The 15,931-nt window shown below is 39.6% G+C and overlaps 2 protein-coding genes across 6 annotated transcripts in view; both read right to left on the reverse strand.

Annotated features, from left to right (window-relative positions):
- The window catches only part of AKAP8 (A-kinase anchoring protein 8), a 32,446-nt gene extending 31,514 nt beyond the window's left edge, over positions 1–932 (reverse strand). The window contains exon 1 of one of the 4 annotated variants that reach the window (XR_005558657.1): positions 795–932. Coding sequence is in view for 2 of the 4 variants with exons in the window: in XM_039359496.1 (XP_039215430.1) it covers positions 795–810 (16 nt within the window). In the remaining 2 variants the exon portion in view is untranslated. The remainder of the gene's footprint in view (positions 1–794) is intronic. The other 3 variants (XM_039359496.1, XM_039359495.1, XM_039359497.1) reach the window with 3 other exon arrangements.
- A 4,764-nt stretch (positions 933–5,696) lies between these two features.
- AKAP8L (A-kinase anchoring protein 8 like) overlaps positions 5,697–15,931 on the reverse strand; it is a 38,779-nt gene continuing 28,544 nt past the window's right edge. For both annotated transcript variants that reach the window (XM_039359541.1, XM_039359540.1), the window contains exons 9-13: positions 15,728–15,869; positions 12,836–12,941; positions 12,102–12,232; positions 9,700–9,795; positions 5,697–8,614 (exon numbers count right to left, since the gene is read on the reverse strand). In XM_039359541.1, coding sequence (XP_039215475.1) covers positions 8,270–8,614; positions 9,700–9,795; positions 12,102–12,232; positions 12,836–12,941; positions 15,728–15,869 — 820 coding nt within the window. In that variant the 3' untranslated portion in view covers positions 5,697–8,269. The remainder of the gene's footprint in view (positions 8,615–9,699; positions 9,796–12,101; positions 12,233–12,835; positions 12,942–15,727; positions 15,870–15,931) is intronic.

Raw genomic sequence — 15,931 nt, forward strand, 5'->3', positions numbered from 1 at the left:
CCAGAAGTTGGGAATGCTCCCATCACTGGAGGTTTTTAATAAGAGACTGGACAGCCATTTGTCTGAAATGGTAAAGGGTTTCCTTCCTGAGCAGGGGGGAGGGGGGGTTGGACTAGAAGACCTCCAAGGTCCCTTCCAACTCTGTTATTCTGTATTCTATTCTGTGTTCTGAGATAGGTAGAAGCAGAGGATGGGCATGTTGGCACATTCTTACTGGGCATGTTGGCAACCCGTAACACACTAGGGAAAGGTTTCGAGGGATGGCCCTTCCTGTCATTTCCTTCCTCCCCCATGTCGCTATGGAAATCCAACGCGGGCCATGATGAGCTTTTCGACCGAGCCAGTCCGCTTCTTTTCTAGCCAGAAGCGCCGTCAGCTGAGAGGCAAGACCCACGAGCCACTGTTTACAAACTGGAAGGCATCGACCCCCGCAGCAGGAAGGAAGAGCGCTATCGCGAGCAGAACTTCCCCCACGCCATTTTGTGTCGTCTTTAGAAATAGGACTTCGGTCCTTCTTTCTCGCACGTTACAGCAGGAAAAAAAAAAATCGGACCCTTCCCCTCGCTGGCCAAGTGGCACTCCAGTCACCAAGCGGAACGTAATGAGGGACAAGCACAAGGTCCAATCACCGCCGCCAGCGTCTCGCCGAGAAAGAAGGCACCGACACTGGGGCTTCGCGACTTGCAATGCTGCTACGTCATTGAGAAGAGAAACCAGTTCTGTCAAAGCCCGAAGCTCTCCTGCACTCGCCGGAGCATCCATCCACCGCGGCTGCCTTCACAAGCAGGACTCACCGTAACTTTGATCCATGGCTTCACTTGTCGTCCTCCTCCACGCCACGAACAGTTACCCACCACCCGACTGCGCGAGCGCCATATGCCACCACAGATTGGCTTCTGCCGCTATTCCCGAAGTTCTATTGGCCGGGCGTTTAAACTTACACTGTCTATTGCTCCCGCCTCCCCATATTAAGGTCGCTCCCATTGGCCGTTCGTTAGCTTACCCGTCGCTGGAGATCTACGTTCTATGCCTTCCGACGCCCGGAGAACATTCCTATTTGCAGCTAAAGCGGCTTGCTAGAAAGATTTCCGGTTCCCATTTCTGTAGATACCTTTCAAGACGGCGAGCGCTTATAAGCATTCAGAGAACAGTAAATGAAGACGGGCGGGCTGAAGATCGCTTTTATTACTTGCGAATAATTAAGAACGCCGTAGATAATTTAATGGCTTCAGCTTTCTTGTATGGATATAACCTCGAGGGCTTTAGATGTCTTTTGCTTTACAGTTCGGGGCGGAGGGTAGGTTGACATTTCTCTGCGTGAAGTACACGTGTCTTTTGGTATTGCTGGCAGCTTGGACCAATGAGCTCTCATAATAAGGCTTCGTTTATTTTGCTAGTTAGTATTTCGCCTTTCCCCAATCCTTTCCTTGTTTGGTGGTCCAGTTTTGTATAATACTGTTTGTAATCTTTCTTTTTCGTCTCTGTTCACACACTGACCTATAAATTACTGTATTTGAAAGGAGTTTCGTGAACATACTCTTAGCAATTAGTTTATGGTTCAGTATGTGGTGCAGAAGATAGGCTGAGGTGAGTCCAGGTGAGTCCAGCCTTTTTCTAAGTAATTTTCTATGTAACTCAACTGTTTCCCCCCATGTTAACATGTGCTGCAGTAGGAAATGCCTGGATGTGGGTGCTAATTTTTGAAACTACTTTCTGCCCATGTCTAATCCCATTTACATGGCTAGAGAAGGATTTTATGAACTTCATTACTCATGGAAAATGCCTCATACTGCATAGGACTATTGGTCAATCCGCCTCTAGTTTTATTCAAACTGATTACATATGGCTCTCCAGGATTCCAGGCAAGTATTTCTCATGGGAGAGATCTGTGAATGTGCAGGCTTTCTAAAATCTATGTACACAAACACAAAATTTACAATACAAAATTCCAAACTTGTCTCCATTTGTCACTAAAAATAACTGGTGTTGTAGCTAGTGATTTAATATCTGTAAGTATTGTCACTGACAATATTCGTATAACACATAATAAAACTTGTTGGACCATTGGTAAGGATTGGGAGGCATCATTTTGTTGGCTTTTCTCTGTGGCCAATATTAGTTATGTGGGGTACCTCAAGGCTTAGATCTTTCTCCCCCTCCTATTTAACATCTATAGAGCTGTTGGGAGAGGACATCTGGTGTAGGCTTGGTGAGCTGATAATAGCCAATTTATCTACTCCATGCAGGTCAAGTGATGTGCTTGCTCAGTGGCTGGAGGTTCTAATGCAGACATGTCACACTCAAGGCCCGCTATGTGTTTAGATCTGGCCCGCAAGCAGACTAGTGAGCTGAAGCGGTGGCAGTTCCAGAGAGGCCTGGGGGAAGAGTTAGCTGAAACTCTGCTGAGGGCCCGGGATCAGCACCCACGGCTCCAGCTGATCGGGACTTCTGGCAGCTTCAGGGGTGGCCGTCAGCTGCATGCAGCCTTCGGGGGTCAGCTGGAGCTGCAGGGACTCCAGAATCAGCGTACACAGCTCCAGCTCACTAGACTGAGAAGGCATAAAAACATCTTAGAAGGTGGTAGTATCAAGCCACTTCCATAATGCTGCCAAGAAAACTGCCTAAATGCAGTCACTAGGAGTTAGGTTTAACTTGATTTAAAATGTTTATACAGAGAGAACATTGTTGTTCATGAAAAATACAATTTTAAATAAAATTGATGTGCAAATTTAGTATTTCATACAGGAACACAATAATATTCAAGCAGAAGGGAAACTTGTACTGTAGCAGTGACAGAAGATGAGATGAAATTATTTTGCTTTGTAACTCTTTATAAGGTAAAAATATTTATATTGTTTATAAGGAAAGGCACTGATGCTGGCATTTTTCTCCTATGCAAAGATAAAAATTATAGTATGTGTCATATGGAAGTAGGAGAGTACATTTATACAATGAATCATTTTAAAAACAATTGAAACTAGAGACACAATCAGTCTCTTGATTGTCTGGCCCAGAACACCTGAGCTTCTGGACAACTGCTGCTTCACCAATCAGTTATGCCCCTATAAGCCCTTTCTTATGCCCATCAATCTATTCCTACAAAAGTAGAACAGCCAAATTTTTCTCCTGACTTTATAATCTGCCTTGCTACTCTACTATGACTTACATTTGGTCTCCATTTTAAGAGTCTTCTTGGGCCAATTCCAGAAATACAACCTTTTTCCTCAAAAGATTTAATCCATCAATTTCTCAAGTGTTTTCCTACAATTGTCAGTCAGACTCAATTAAAATAATATAGACCAGTGATGGCGAACCTTTTAGACACCGAGTACCTGTGGGAGGGAATCTGTGGGTCTCTGGGATGGGACTGGGGTGGGTGCCTGCCTTCCTTCTCTCCCTTTGTCCCTTCCTTCCTTCTTTTCTTCCTTCCCTTCACCTCCCTCTTAGTCTCTTCCTCTTTCTCTCCCTCTCTCCCATTTTTCCTTCCTTCCTTTCCCCTCCCTTAGTCTCTTCTTCCTTCCCTCCCTCTCTCCCATTGTCCTTTCCTTCCTTTCCTTCACCTCCTGCTTAGTCTCTTCCTCCTTCCCTCCCTCTCTCCCATTGTCCTTTCCTTCCTTCTTTCCCTTCACCTCTTTCTTAGTCTCTTCCTCCTTCCCTCCCTCTCCCATTGTCCCTTCCTTCCTTCTTTTCTTCCTTTCCTTCAACTCCTTAGTCTCTTCCTCCTTCCCTCCCTCTTTCCCATTGTTCCTTCCTTCTTTCCTTTCTTTCATTCACCTCCTTCTTAGTCTCTTCCTCCTTCCCACCTTCTCCCATTGTCCCTTCCTTCCTTCTTTCCTTCCTTTCGTTCACCTCCTGCTTAGTCTCTTCCTCCTTCCCTCCCTCTCTCCCATTATCTTTTCCTTTCTTCCTTTTTTCCTTCACCTCCTTCTTAGTCTCTTCCTCCTTCCCACCTTCTCCCATTGTCCCTTCCTTCCCCTCCCTTAGTCTCTTCGTCCTTCCCTCCCTCTCTCCCATTGTCCCTTCCTTCCTTCTTTCCTTCCTTTCCTTCATCTCCTTCTTAGTCTCTTCCTCCTTCCCTCCCTCTTTCCCCTTGTCCCTCCCTCCCTTCCCTCTTTGTCCCTTCCTTCCTTCCCTCCCTTCCATTGTTCCTCCCTTCCTTCCCTCTCTCATTGTTCCTTACTTCTGTCCCTCTTCGTCCCATCCTTCCTTCCTCCCCCCCCCTGTGCCCAGGAAGGGACAAGGGGAGGGGGATGGGCTGCCAGCGTGGCTGAGGGCTTTACTGCCGGCAAACCTGCACTTGCTCACTTGCTCAGCTTCGCCGAAAGTTAGCAGAAGCTCCAGGATCAGTGCCGGGCTACAGCTGATTCGTGCTTCTGCTAAATTAGCAAGCACATGTTTTCTAGCAAGCAAGTTTGCTGGGCAGGAGCCAAGGAGAGCAGCTACAGCTGCAGAAGCACGGATCAGCTGTAGAGGCTCGCCCCGATCCTGGACAAGAGGGAGGGAGGGAGGAACGAAGGGAGGGAGGGAGGGACAAGGGGGAGAGGGAGGGACAAAGGGAGGTGAAAGGAAGGAAGGAAGGGACAAGGGGGAGAGGGAGGGAAGGAGGGACAGAGAGGGAGGCAAAGGAAAGGAAGGAAGGGACAATGGGAGAGGGAGGGAAGGAGGAAGAGACCAAGAGGGAGGGAAGGAAAGGAAGTTCCAGCCAGGAGAGGCTTGCCAGCCCGGCTGCCGAGAAACAGAAGAGCGCAAAGCCAAGGAGAAGAAGGTGGCGGTTTCCTCCCAAAGGGGGCTCCTTTTCTCCACCCCTTCCCTGGGTTTGTGGGGAATTTCTTGTCACCAACGCTGGCAGGTGCTGCTTTGAGTCCACCATGAGCTTTCTCGCCCCCTTTGCTTCTCCCCCCCCCCACTTTCGTGAGGATTGTGGCACCCTTGGGAAGCCGATCGTGCTTTGAAGCTTAGGAGAGGAGGAAGAGTCCCTTCCTCCTTCCCTCCCTCTTGCTTCAGCTGGTGCAAGTTCAGGGGTTGCCAGCTGAGGGCGCAGGAGTTGGGTGCTGTAGCAGCCTCCCCTTCGCTGACCTGCGTGCACGAGAAAAAGTCAATCCAGTTGCTGCACAATGAGTCTCTGGGGAGGACGGGCCCTTGCTCTGCGCCTGCGCTCTTCATGCGCCCCCTGCAGGGCACATTTGGTAGAGTTCGTGCAGACTGCTGCCAAGCAGCATATTTTCCACAAACAAGTGAGGTGGAGCGGAGGGGGGGAGGGAGAGAAGGCAGTTGACAAGCCCTGCCTAAGACCATTGGAAATATGTGTTTTCCGATGGTCTTAGGCAACCCCTGTGAAAGGCTCGTGCGACCCCCAAAAGGGTCGTGACCCACAGGTTGAGAACCGCTGCTTTAGATTCTAGGAATGTGGAAACTAACTCCAGAGGCTAGAATAGGACAGACAATTTCTTTGATTTTCCTATTAATAATACCAGTTTTGCAACAATACATACATATAACAGCTCAATAATTTCTTAACTTTGAGTACAATGGTTTAGAAATGTGCTTTTGAACTCTCCAGATATGCAATTTAGAAAACAAAGTTTTAATAATGGTTCCATAAAACAATTATAGATATCTTAAATAGCTACTCCTAAATTAAAGAAAAAGGGCTGAACTCAAAATCCAATGTGGAAAGCAATGGCTTGACCCACGGCTAGATACTATACATATTTATTCAGGAAATTCCTGAATATGTATTTAATTGAATAAACATAGTTGCAATCATCTGCCTATGTAATTTGGAATAAAGTCAGTAATTACAATAGCATTTTCTTACAAGTATACAGATTCACATTTTCAAAATGGTCTTGGGCAGAAAAACTGAGTTATTACTTTATTATGTTGTTATTATTATGTAACTGGAGTATCAAAGCATCATTTGCAGACAAGGATCTACAAACTAACTGGTTAATTCCCAACCTCATTAATTCTATTCAAGACTGCTTCCTATCTAGTTGTACCTTATTTCAAACAGGAGGGGATTCCTCTCCAAGATTTATATCCCAGCTGGAGTATATTGGGGGGGGGGGGGAGAAGAGAAGAAGAGAACAGGGTCAAAGGAAGAAAACATCAGACACTGGGGAAACGTTAGCATCCTTCATCAGTGCAAGCTGCCCTGTACAAATATCCCAATCCAGAGAGAGAAACTGGAAAGCCCATATGATGCAACAGAGAAGGTTCAGAAACCAAAGAGAGTTCCAGGCCTCAGTTAGGCATGAAAAGTGGCCAGGTGAATCATTCACTCGCTCAGCCCAACCCACCTCACAGAGTGGTTGTTTTGAGGAAAATAGGAGGCAGGAGAATTAGTTTGCCTCCTTGAGTTATATATAAAAAAGATGGGATAAAAATATAATAATAAAAAGAACAATCCTGATTTTAAAGTTATATGAAAATACAGATTTGTTTTATGTTTATCTCAATACATAATGAATAAATTTCCCTACAAATTGACCAATAGTCCAAGAAATAATGCATTTGAATTATTCTAAGGTTATAGTAAGTGCTATTCATTGGAATTAACATGTGGCTTGATAAACATTATTCAGACTGATGTAAAGAAAATTCTCATAGCAGCTGATACCATTTTGCAAAAACATATCACTGGCATGTATCTGAGTCCAAATGTTGAAAGAAGATGGGATATTTACCCAAGTACTGTATTAGCAACCTCTGTCTCTTCAGTTATTGCCAGAAACCTAATACCCCAAAGCTGTTTTGTAAATTTCCTCATTCCTTGTTCAGCCCAACTGCTAATACTTTTTAAGATACGAGCCCATGTATGTATAAATACAAGTTTATACTGGAATTTCAGTACTCCCAACATTCATAAAATTTATTATTATCTACAACTTGATTGAGTACAAGACAAAGCTACTACTATGAACACTTGAGTCATTATACATTAAAAATAAGCAATACATTGACATTTTTTCAATGTTTCAATTTATGTCAGTTCAATACATTGCTAAATGGTTTTTACTAACAAAACTTACTTTTACATGTTTCTCCACCAGTTATTTGGTTCTTGAGTCTTAATGAAGAAGAAGTATTATATGGCAGAAAGGCCTCCACCCAGTGTGCAATGATTTCTTCACTCACCATTCTCTTTGCTAATGTAGCAGGTTTTCAGAAAAATATGTCCACTGAATATTTTCAGATTCCATTGCTTGATCTCCACTACAGGAAGAAGGCATGTACATAAAGAGAAATGAGAGGATAATAAATTGAGCATGAACAAGAATATCAGTATCTGTACCACTATTGCTTGGAAAGCAATTCAGATAGTGGCAAGAGTTGAAATAAACTTATGGCATTAATGCCTGCAATTCTTAATAAACAAAGAAACGAAGCAATACTATATTTCTGGTAAATGCAGTAGAGATGATTTGGAGGATTTAAAATGAGACAACTTGAAGATCTGCTTTGAAGGGAATATTTAATGTTTTGTAACACTCTTCATCAGTAAATTTTTGTTGGGCTGCTACAGACTTCATTTTCAGAATATCCATCTAAAATAAGCAGAAACTAAGAAATCCTCCTGATCTCAAACGGAATAATAGAAATTGTATTTTTGGAAAGTGTCAGAATGCATTTATTTCTCCTTGAGGCTTCCTGCACAATAATAAGCTTGCTGCTTCTGTCAGGAAATTTACACATATAGCCCTAATAGTTTTTTATAACCAACTATTGCAAATGTTCCCTCTTAAATAAAAGCATTGCAAAATTATTGTGCTGACCAAAGTCTTTTTTGTATATTAAAAGTAAAAAGATAGAAGAATGCTACACTTGCATGGAAGATATTCCAATCATGCAGAATTTAAAACCCAGAATTCTGCTACTGACATTTTCAGACAAGACTAGCTATGGAACTAAAACATTTTCAACTATATACAAAAGTAAATGGGAAAATTTACAGGTTATTTTTCCTTCCAAGGTTTAGCACGGTATAAGCCAATTGACAAAATTTGATTTTGATTATTTACTAAAAAAAGTATACTTCCTAGTACAAAGCCACTTAAAAATTGTACTGCACAAAATCTAGCTAATACAATGAAAATTTGGTTAAAAAATCTATTTTCAAAAACACTTTACAAATAAAGGCTGTTAACTAGGTGAAAGTGAGGTCAATGAGAACCAAAAGCCACGTGCCATGGTGTGTCACAAATACAGGTATGGTTTTAGAAGATTTAATGCAGAGTCTCAAATTGATTCAACCTTCTTTGCAAGTTCACTCATCAGGTGGTTCCATCTCCTCTGAAGGTACAATGTCTTGTGTTTCTTCTGTTTCTTTTTCTTCATGTTCTAGATTCTGCTCGGTAACAAAATCTTCTTGAGATGTGGTCAAATTCCATTCCTCCATGCGTCCTTGTAGTTCTTCTCCATCACCTTTATTTTCTGCACTTTCATCAGCCACTGGATTTTCCTCAGAAGGATTGTCTTCACTTTTACTTTGCTCTTCATTTAAGTTTCCTTCACCTTCAGCTCCTCTTTCCTCAATGATCCCACTTGTTCCTGCCTCACTTTCTTCATGTTCCTCTTTCTCTTCAGGATCATCTGTGAAGGGATTCTCGCCCTACAAAATACAATACTATCTTGAGTTTTGGACATTTTAGTAATTATCAATGCCCAGAAATATAAAAAAATGTACCTTATAAAAATATATAGTTGGGGGTATTAATAATTTTTATTAATGCAATGGAAATGACACTTGAAAATAATCAAATGGCATAATTCCACTGATGGCCAATAGAACACGTTTAACCACAACAAGCAGATCTATTTTAAGAGATTTTTTCGAGATTAATGAAGTGTCTGCTCCAGATTTGTGATGGAAAGGAAGGAAAAGCTGGAATTCTTGAGCAGTTATGTTGCTAACATTTTCAAAGCAGATCAGAAAATTAATTTGGGCAATAAATGGCATAATCTTATATGTAGCGTGAGCTTAGTGGAGCAGAATGCCTACAACTAATCACTAACTGCCATTTTCCTGGTATGAATTATTAGGCTCCTTATGCATTTCTATTGTTTCTCTAATCATTTTGATAATGTTGGCAGAATGCAGATATTCTCCAGATTTAGTTTGTAAAATGGCCCTTGTGGTTGATGTCTCAATAGATCTATTTTGGAAACCATGACATTCCAACCAAAGTACATCTTGATAATGCTCTGAAGTAAAGTTTCCAAAAAGAGAGAATGTACATGAGCATCCCAAAGTTGCTCACAATGAAATGGGCACCATATAAATTTAATAAACAACTAAACATTAGCCAGCATATTTCTTAGTTTTTATTCTTATTAGGTGACATTCATTTTAAAAAAAAAACATTCTCATAGGAAAATAAATACAATTGAGAAATACCAAGTAGACTTAAATTGAAATGGCAATAATCCTTAAAACTGGAGCTAAATGTGCATATAATAACTAGCAGTAAAGGAATTTATTGCACTATTAAAACTGAAACCTATAATAATAAAAAATGGAATCTAAGAAATAGAAAACTGAGAATCTGAACTCAGAAACAAAAATTAGATACAGAAAGAACAAAGAATTTGAGTGCAAAAAGAGAAAATAAACACAAATTTAATATAAACACGTAGTATGCTGAAAAAATAGAGCACATCTAAAAGTAAGTATCAGAAAAAAAATGTTATGCTAACCTTTAGATAATTCTCCAATTTTTTACTGATAAGTTTATTGTTAAGAATACTTCTTGCAACTACTAATGATGATTTCTTGGACTGTTCCATCATAGCCTAGAAAACAAAACCAACAATAAAAAGAAATCATGCATATCATTATTACAACATGAATGTACAACTTTTTCATTTCAAAGTGACATTCAGTTAATACTAATCATTCACTTAAAGGGGGAAATGGTAAGGGAAGAGGCATATGATCATCTATAACAAAAAGCAAGTACCGCGCATGTGTCAATCAATTAAATTTCATAATTAGTCTTTTTTCATAAGTTACAATGGCCATCAGATTAAATGTATATTTGATATATATTGGACCACTCTCATAAAGATTCTGTTAGCTTCAAGGTAGTGAACTCAAAAGACAATAGTGAATTGCAAGCAAAGATGTCTATACATTTTATGTAATAAGAAATGTACAAAATCACAAGGGAAACTGCATCTTCAATCAAAGAAATAATGGGAATATAGGCTACCATTTGTAACTGATTATATAATGATTATACTTACATGAAAGAGAAGAATTTTATTACTTAAAAATAAAAAAATAAAATATTAATATATACATTGCATTATCCAGCTATTTTGAAAAAGAACAGGCCATTTTTTAATTTTATTTTGAAATGAACAGGCAGTTTATTATGAACAATTTGTATTACTATTTTAGTCATGAATCTGCAAAATTTTTGGCATTTACCTGGATTGGATTTGACTTTAGACTTGGACTGAACTAGGTTAGGCCTTTTCTGCTTTTTTTTTCCCCCCTTTTGGCTGGTTAATGCCGACAGGCAGATTGTGTTTGCTCTCCAGCTGCTCTGGCTGTGGACACTGCATTGCCATGCCCACACCCATGCTATGCCTATTCATGTTGGGGTTGCACAGAGCTGCAGGCACTCAAATGCGAGAGTGAGCATGAGATTATATATGAGGTTGCTGCACTTTTGGAGGCTTGCTATGAGGATTAGAGTCTGGGACTGTGATCTGACTATTGGGACAGTGGATGGCGCCAGCTGGATCACAAGTCAGCGGAATGGTCAATGGAACTGGCTGGAGGTTGGGCCGTGTCCATGGGTTGATGTATGTGTTGTGCTTCTGGCTCTGTGCTAGTGCTAATAAAGCCTGGGAACCACGGAATAGTTAAGGATGGACTAGGGCTGCACCAGGCTTACTGTCATGTTGGCTACTTTTATGGAACTACTGCTGGTTGCCACTGTTGAGCTATACTGTATTTTCATTTCTTTGCTGCTGGCATCTCTCATCACATGAATTAGATTTTACTGCATGGGACTTTCCATCTGGAGAGGCCAACCAAGGCACTGAGGCTTGGTTTATTGGAGGGGCTGGGTGAGTGGAATAGCAGCAGAGTGGCAGTCTGCTGTGGACTCCAAACACATATATCCTGCAAAGTTTTTTTCTCCAATAGCTCCAAAGAGAGGGAGATTATTTTCCTCCCCAAATATGTCAGGTGAGTGTTTTGTCCCTATGCTTCCCCTTCAGGGTGAGAATCTGAGAAGGGGATTGGCTGTGGATATCCTATCATGATGTCTGGAGATTATGAAGGTCTGGATGGAGAACAACAGCTTCCACTAAACCTTGGCTTTGATCTTTGAGCTCCTCTGGTTTTGGGACTTTACATTTTAGTAGTAGATAGGCCTGCACTGCACCAAATAGACCCTGTGCACAATCTGGAGGTCCTCCTAGACTCATGTCTAGGAGGACATGAGTTAGTAGCAGTTCAAAGAGTTAGTAGCAGTCATGGCTAGGAAAGCTGTTGTACAACTTTATACCATATGCCAGTTGCACCTATTCCTACATCAGGAGGACTTATTCATAGTCACTCATTCCCTGGTCACTTCCTAGTTAGACAATCACTCATTTCAGTGATTGCAAAATGTAGCAGTGGGAGCAGTGATGTGTGTTTTTTCATGAACCGTATTGGTTGCCAGTTTTATTGGGCCCAATTCAAAGTGCTGGGGTTGACCTTCGAAACCCTTCATGGCATGGGACTGGGTTATGTGAGGGAACACTTCTTCCTGATTTAATCTACCTATCAGATCCAGCAGAAAGGGCATGCTACGGGTTCCATTGCCTAAGGAGCTACATTAGAGGAGTTCTAGCGGTGCGCCTTTTCTGCTGCGGTGCCCACACTCTGAAGTCTTCTCCTCCCTGAGGTGAAATTGGCCTCATCAATTGTTGAGCTTCTAGAGATCCCTTAAGACCTGGTAATGCCAACTGCCCTGGGGACCCCAGGGGATAGTGAACCAGTAAAGTGACTCCACTATTTTTAACATTCCTTCATCTAATATTCTTTAATTTAGCTTGATTATATAAATTGGTTTAATAAATAAATAAAATTCACTTACTCTACGGTTGTGGTTATGATCAAGGGATTTCAGATGTTTCTGGATGATTCCATACTGCATTGGGATGAAAAGGTCACAGGCAACACAGTGAGCAGCCTCCACCTTTTTTACAAAATGTTCCATACCTATATCTAAGTAAAATAAAGTCCATACATTACAGCCTGTAGGAAAATATGCATTACCACATAAGAAGACATCTGACTTTCAAGGAACCTAGAAACACTGCATCTTTTGTAAGATTCCAGCAATATCATCAGATTAATTTCAAATATGAAATTTAATAAATATTGATGGAACTGAATAATAACAAAAAATGGAAATCTAGCCATACAAACGAGAAAAAGCAATGGGGGAGGGATAGAGATTCATTTTTTAGGGTACTGTCACTTGTAAATAAAAATATTTTTCTAAGAAACATCCTTTTAAACTGTTTGTAATAACATTATTGTTCATTCTTTCCCATGAAATTATGTGCATACAGAGACAGCTTCCAAAGCTGTATATAAGCCTGGAAAAATTACTCATTTTTATACCAATTTGAAAAGATGTTTATATGTGCACCTATATATTGTGACTCAAGAGATCTTAGCCAGCAGAATATAGAATTTGGGACCAACATGCAGAGAACAATGAAGCATTTGCTAATCAACACAGATCTTTATAATAGTTATACAAGAATATACATCACTTTATACCTGAATTTTAGAATACTTTCAGATCAAAAACATATATACCTTGTGTAAGATCTTGGTCTTTGTAAATCTGTTGTATAACTGCATTAATATCTTCAATTGCTTTACGACGTTCTTCTGTCTTCTTTGTTTTATTAGCTACATATTCCTACATTGAAGAAAACTTGTTAATACTAAACCGAATGCTAATAAAATTCAGAGTAGGCCTTCCAATCAAAATCCAAGTCCTCTCCCAATTTTTCCCAAGCTACATCTTCATTTCTTTCTAAGAATTAAAAAGAAAGAGCAAAGCAATCATATGTTACTTTAAGGTGAAAAATACAAGTAAACAATGCTTTTCTGGCATGTATACAGTTAATTACTGTATACAGTCTACAGTTAATTACTGTATTGGGACTGCAAATTCTGCCATTAATAATGTGGTTGTAAAACGGAAAAAAATCATGGCTGCAGAGACACAATGGCAGTTCTTACTGTACTTCTTTTTTAAAAAAAACACATTTTATTGGTTTTTTAATTCTTAAGAAAAGGTACTCAGGACACACCATGGTATTTGGGTAATCAAACATTCAAAAGTGAAAACATATATAAACAACTCAACTCAATACATTCACTGTCCCCTCTCTATTTCCCTCAAATAGCATAATACGTTTAAAATATCCCATTTCTAATTTAAATTTCTATTACTGCTAAACCTGTTTTAAAACTTTATCAGTTTACAAAAACCATAATCAAATTTAACTTTAAAAGTTATCAATTCAGGTATCCCTTCCAGATATATTCTAATTCTTAATCTCTCACATCCCTCATTTTATCACCAATCTCATTTATTTCTTCTTCCACTACACAATACATATACTAATTAAAATAACATATTAATCTACCCTATACATATATAATCCCACAATCAATCAATCTCTTTAAGATAACAAAATAATGTGAAACCTTAAATCATTTCAATTCATTAAACAAAATTCAAATTTCCTTCAATTGATTATCATGCCTTATCACATCTATGTTATCATACAAAAAGGTCATTTTGCTAATTTAAAACACTCAGTTAATTATTGAAACCATCCAGATCTGAAAAAATCAACATTTTTTCAATTCCAATATATGATTTTCATCAAAATAAATCTATTATTCCAAAAGGTACATTCTTAATCTATTTAAAACATCTATTCTAATAATCACCCTCCTATATATTATTTTTTTCTTATTTCTAACTCTAAGTCTTAATCCTTAAAACAGTCCATAAATCCAAGATTGCCTTTTAATCAATTACACAATTTTAAATTTCTCTTTTCAGTCTGATTCTGGCTTTTTTTTCTGTGTCAGGCAGGTTTCCATAACCAAGCTTCCCTTTCAGCCAGTAGATCTATTTTTGTTGCTTGCAGTGGCCTTTGAAAGGATAGTAATCCCATCCTCTGCATTAGGCATCTATTTCTCTCATCCTTAAAGCATCGTTGCTTTGTAGTTTCAAATCTCAGTCTTTGCTTCTTCTGTTCCTCAAAGTTACAGATGGAAAATTTATAAGATAGAATAAGTTCCTCTTTTATCTCTGTTGATTCCTCTTCTAGTATGTTTTGATTTATAGAATAGTCAGATGTAGTCTGGACATCAGTTTGAATATTTGAAGTGAGTTTTCTGGATCTTAATTCTGTAGTAAACTCTTTTATTGTAGCACATATTTCTGCAGTAGCCTCATAAATCTTTTCCAATATAAGTTCACAGTTTAATTGTAACTGAGGTTTCTCCATTTTGATAGTAATTAAAAAGAGTCTCTTTTTTTTGTGGAGATTATATTTAATAAAAGTTAGGCAGTGTCCACTCCCACAATTCCCACAGCTTATCTTTTCTCTTCAAAAATAATTTGAAGGTCATATCTATTCCATTTTCAAAGAGTAACCAGAAGTTGCAGTATTACGTTTTTGCCACTAGATGTCCTCAGTAGCTTAAAAAAAGATCTTTTCCAGACACCATTTCCTTTTTTCTATCTTTTAAAGTATAATGTGAAAAAAAATAATCTTCCAGCATAAGATGATAGTACAGTTCTTAGAAAGAGAGAAAAAAAAATTTCTGTACCCCCCAGAAATATGGAAATAAAATATAGTCTTTAAAATTTTGCTCTATTTTTATACAACACCTTTCTTCCCAAACATGTAGAACCTGCTTTTTCAAGCCAGATAAATAATTCCAATAAGGCTCTTACAGGCACAAAAAACAAAATAGAATAGAGAGAGTAGCAAGGAAAAGTTTCACCCGGATTCACCATGGGGGTTCTTACAGCTTAGATGTTCTTTGACTTGCAGTTTGAAGCAGCAGGGTGATCGGCCATTTTACTGGCCGATCTTCTTCTCCGTTGGCCTTCAGAGATAGCTCGGACAGCTGAAGGAGCCGCCGCTCCTCCGCAACCGAGCAAAGCCTCCTCGACAGAAGTTGCACCCTCCAGAGCGACTTTCAACCCGCATAAGAGTCTACCGGCGGAGGGAAAACTAGCCGACAAGGAGACAAGTCTCCCCGTACAACTAGGGACGCCGCGAACCAGAACCGGCAGTTCTTACTGTACTTCTTAAGTGCAATATCATGTGATCATGACTTGCAAATTCCTGCTAGTTTCTCCATTGATTTTGCTTATTGGAATCCGGATGCAAAGGCTGTAAGTGGGGATCATGTGACAATACAGCAATTGTTGTAATTATGTGCTGGTTGCCAACTGCATTAAGGTCATGTAACTGCCAGTGTGTTATAATGGCCAGAACTTTGAGAAATGGCCATAAATATCTTAGTTCAGTATTGTTATATCTTCAAAAGGTCACTGAACAAGGGGGTTGTTAAGTGAAGGCTACCGCCACTTGACATCTTTCACAGTAAAGTATCACTGTTTCTTTTGGAAATATGAATAGAAGGCAAGTTTAAGGAGAGAAAACTCACCTGCAGGAAGTCAGCAGTCTGCTTGGGTAGCTTGGTTCCAACAAATGTAAAATGCTCTTTATGAAATTTGCTTTCCAAATGATTGGTCATCTCATCTTCATAGAAAGTGCGATACTTGCACAATGAACATACAAACTGAATCCTGAAAAGCAGCAACAAATAAAACAATTATTTAAAGATTTGCTGTTTGGAGCAGAATAATCA

The sequence above is a fragment of the Crotalus tigris genome, unplaced genomic scaffold (assembly GCF_016545835.1).
Source record: "Crotalus tigris isolate CLP2741 ecotype Arizona unplaced genomic scaffold, ASM1654583v1 scf7180000019078.1875890, whole genome shotgun sequence".
Lineage (NCBI taxonomy): Eukaryota > Metazoa > Chordata > Lepidosauria > Squamata > Viperidae > Crotalus > Crotalus tigris.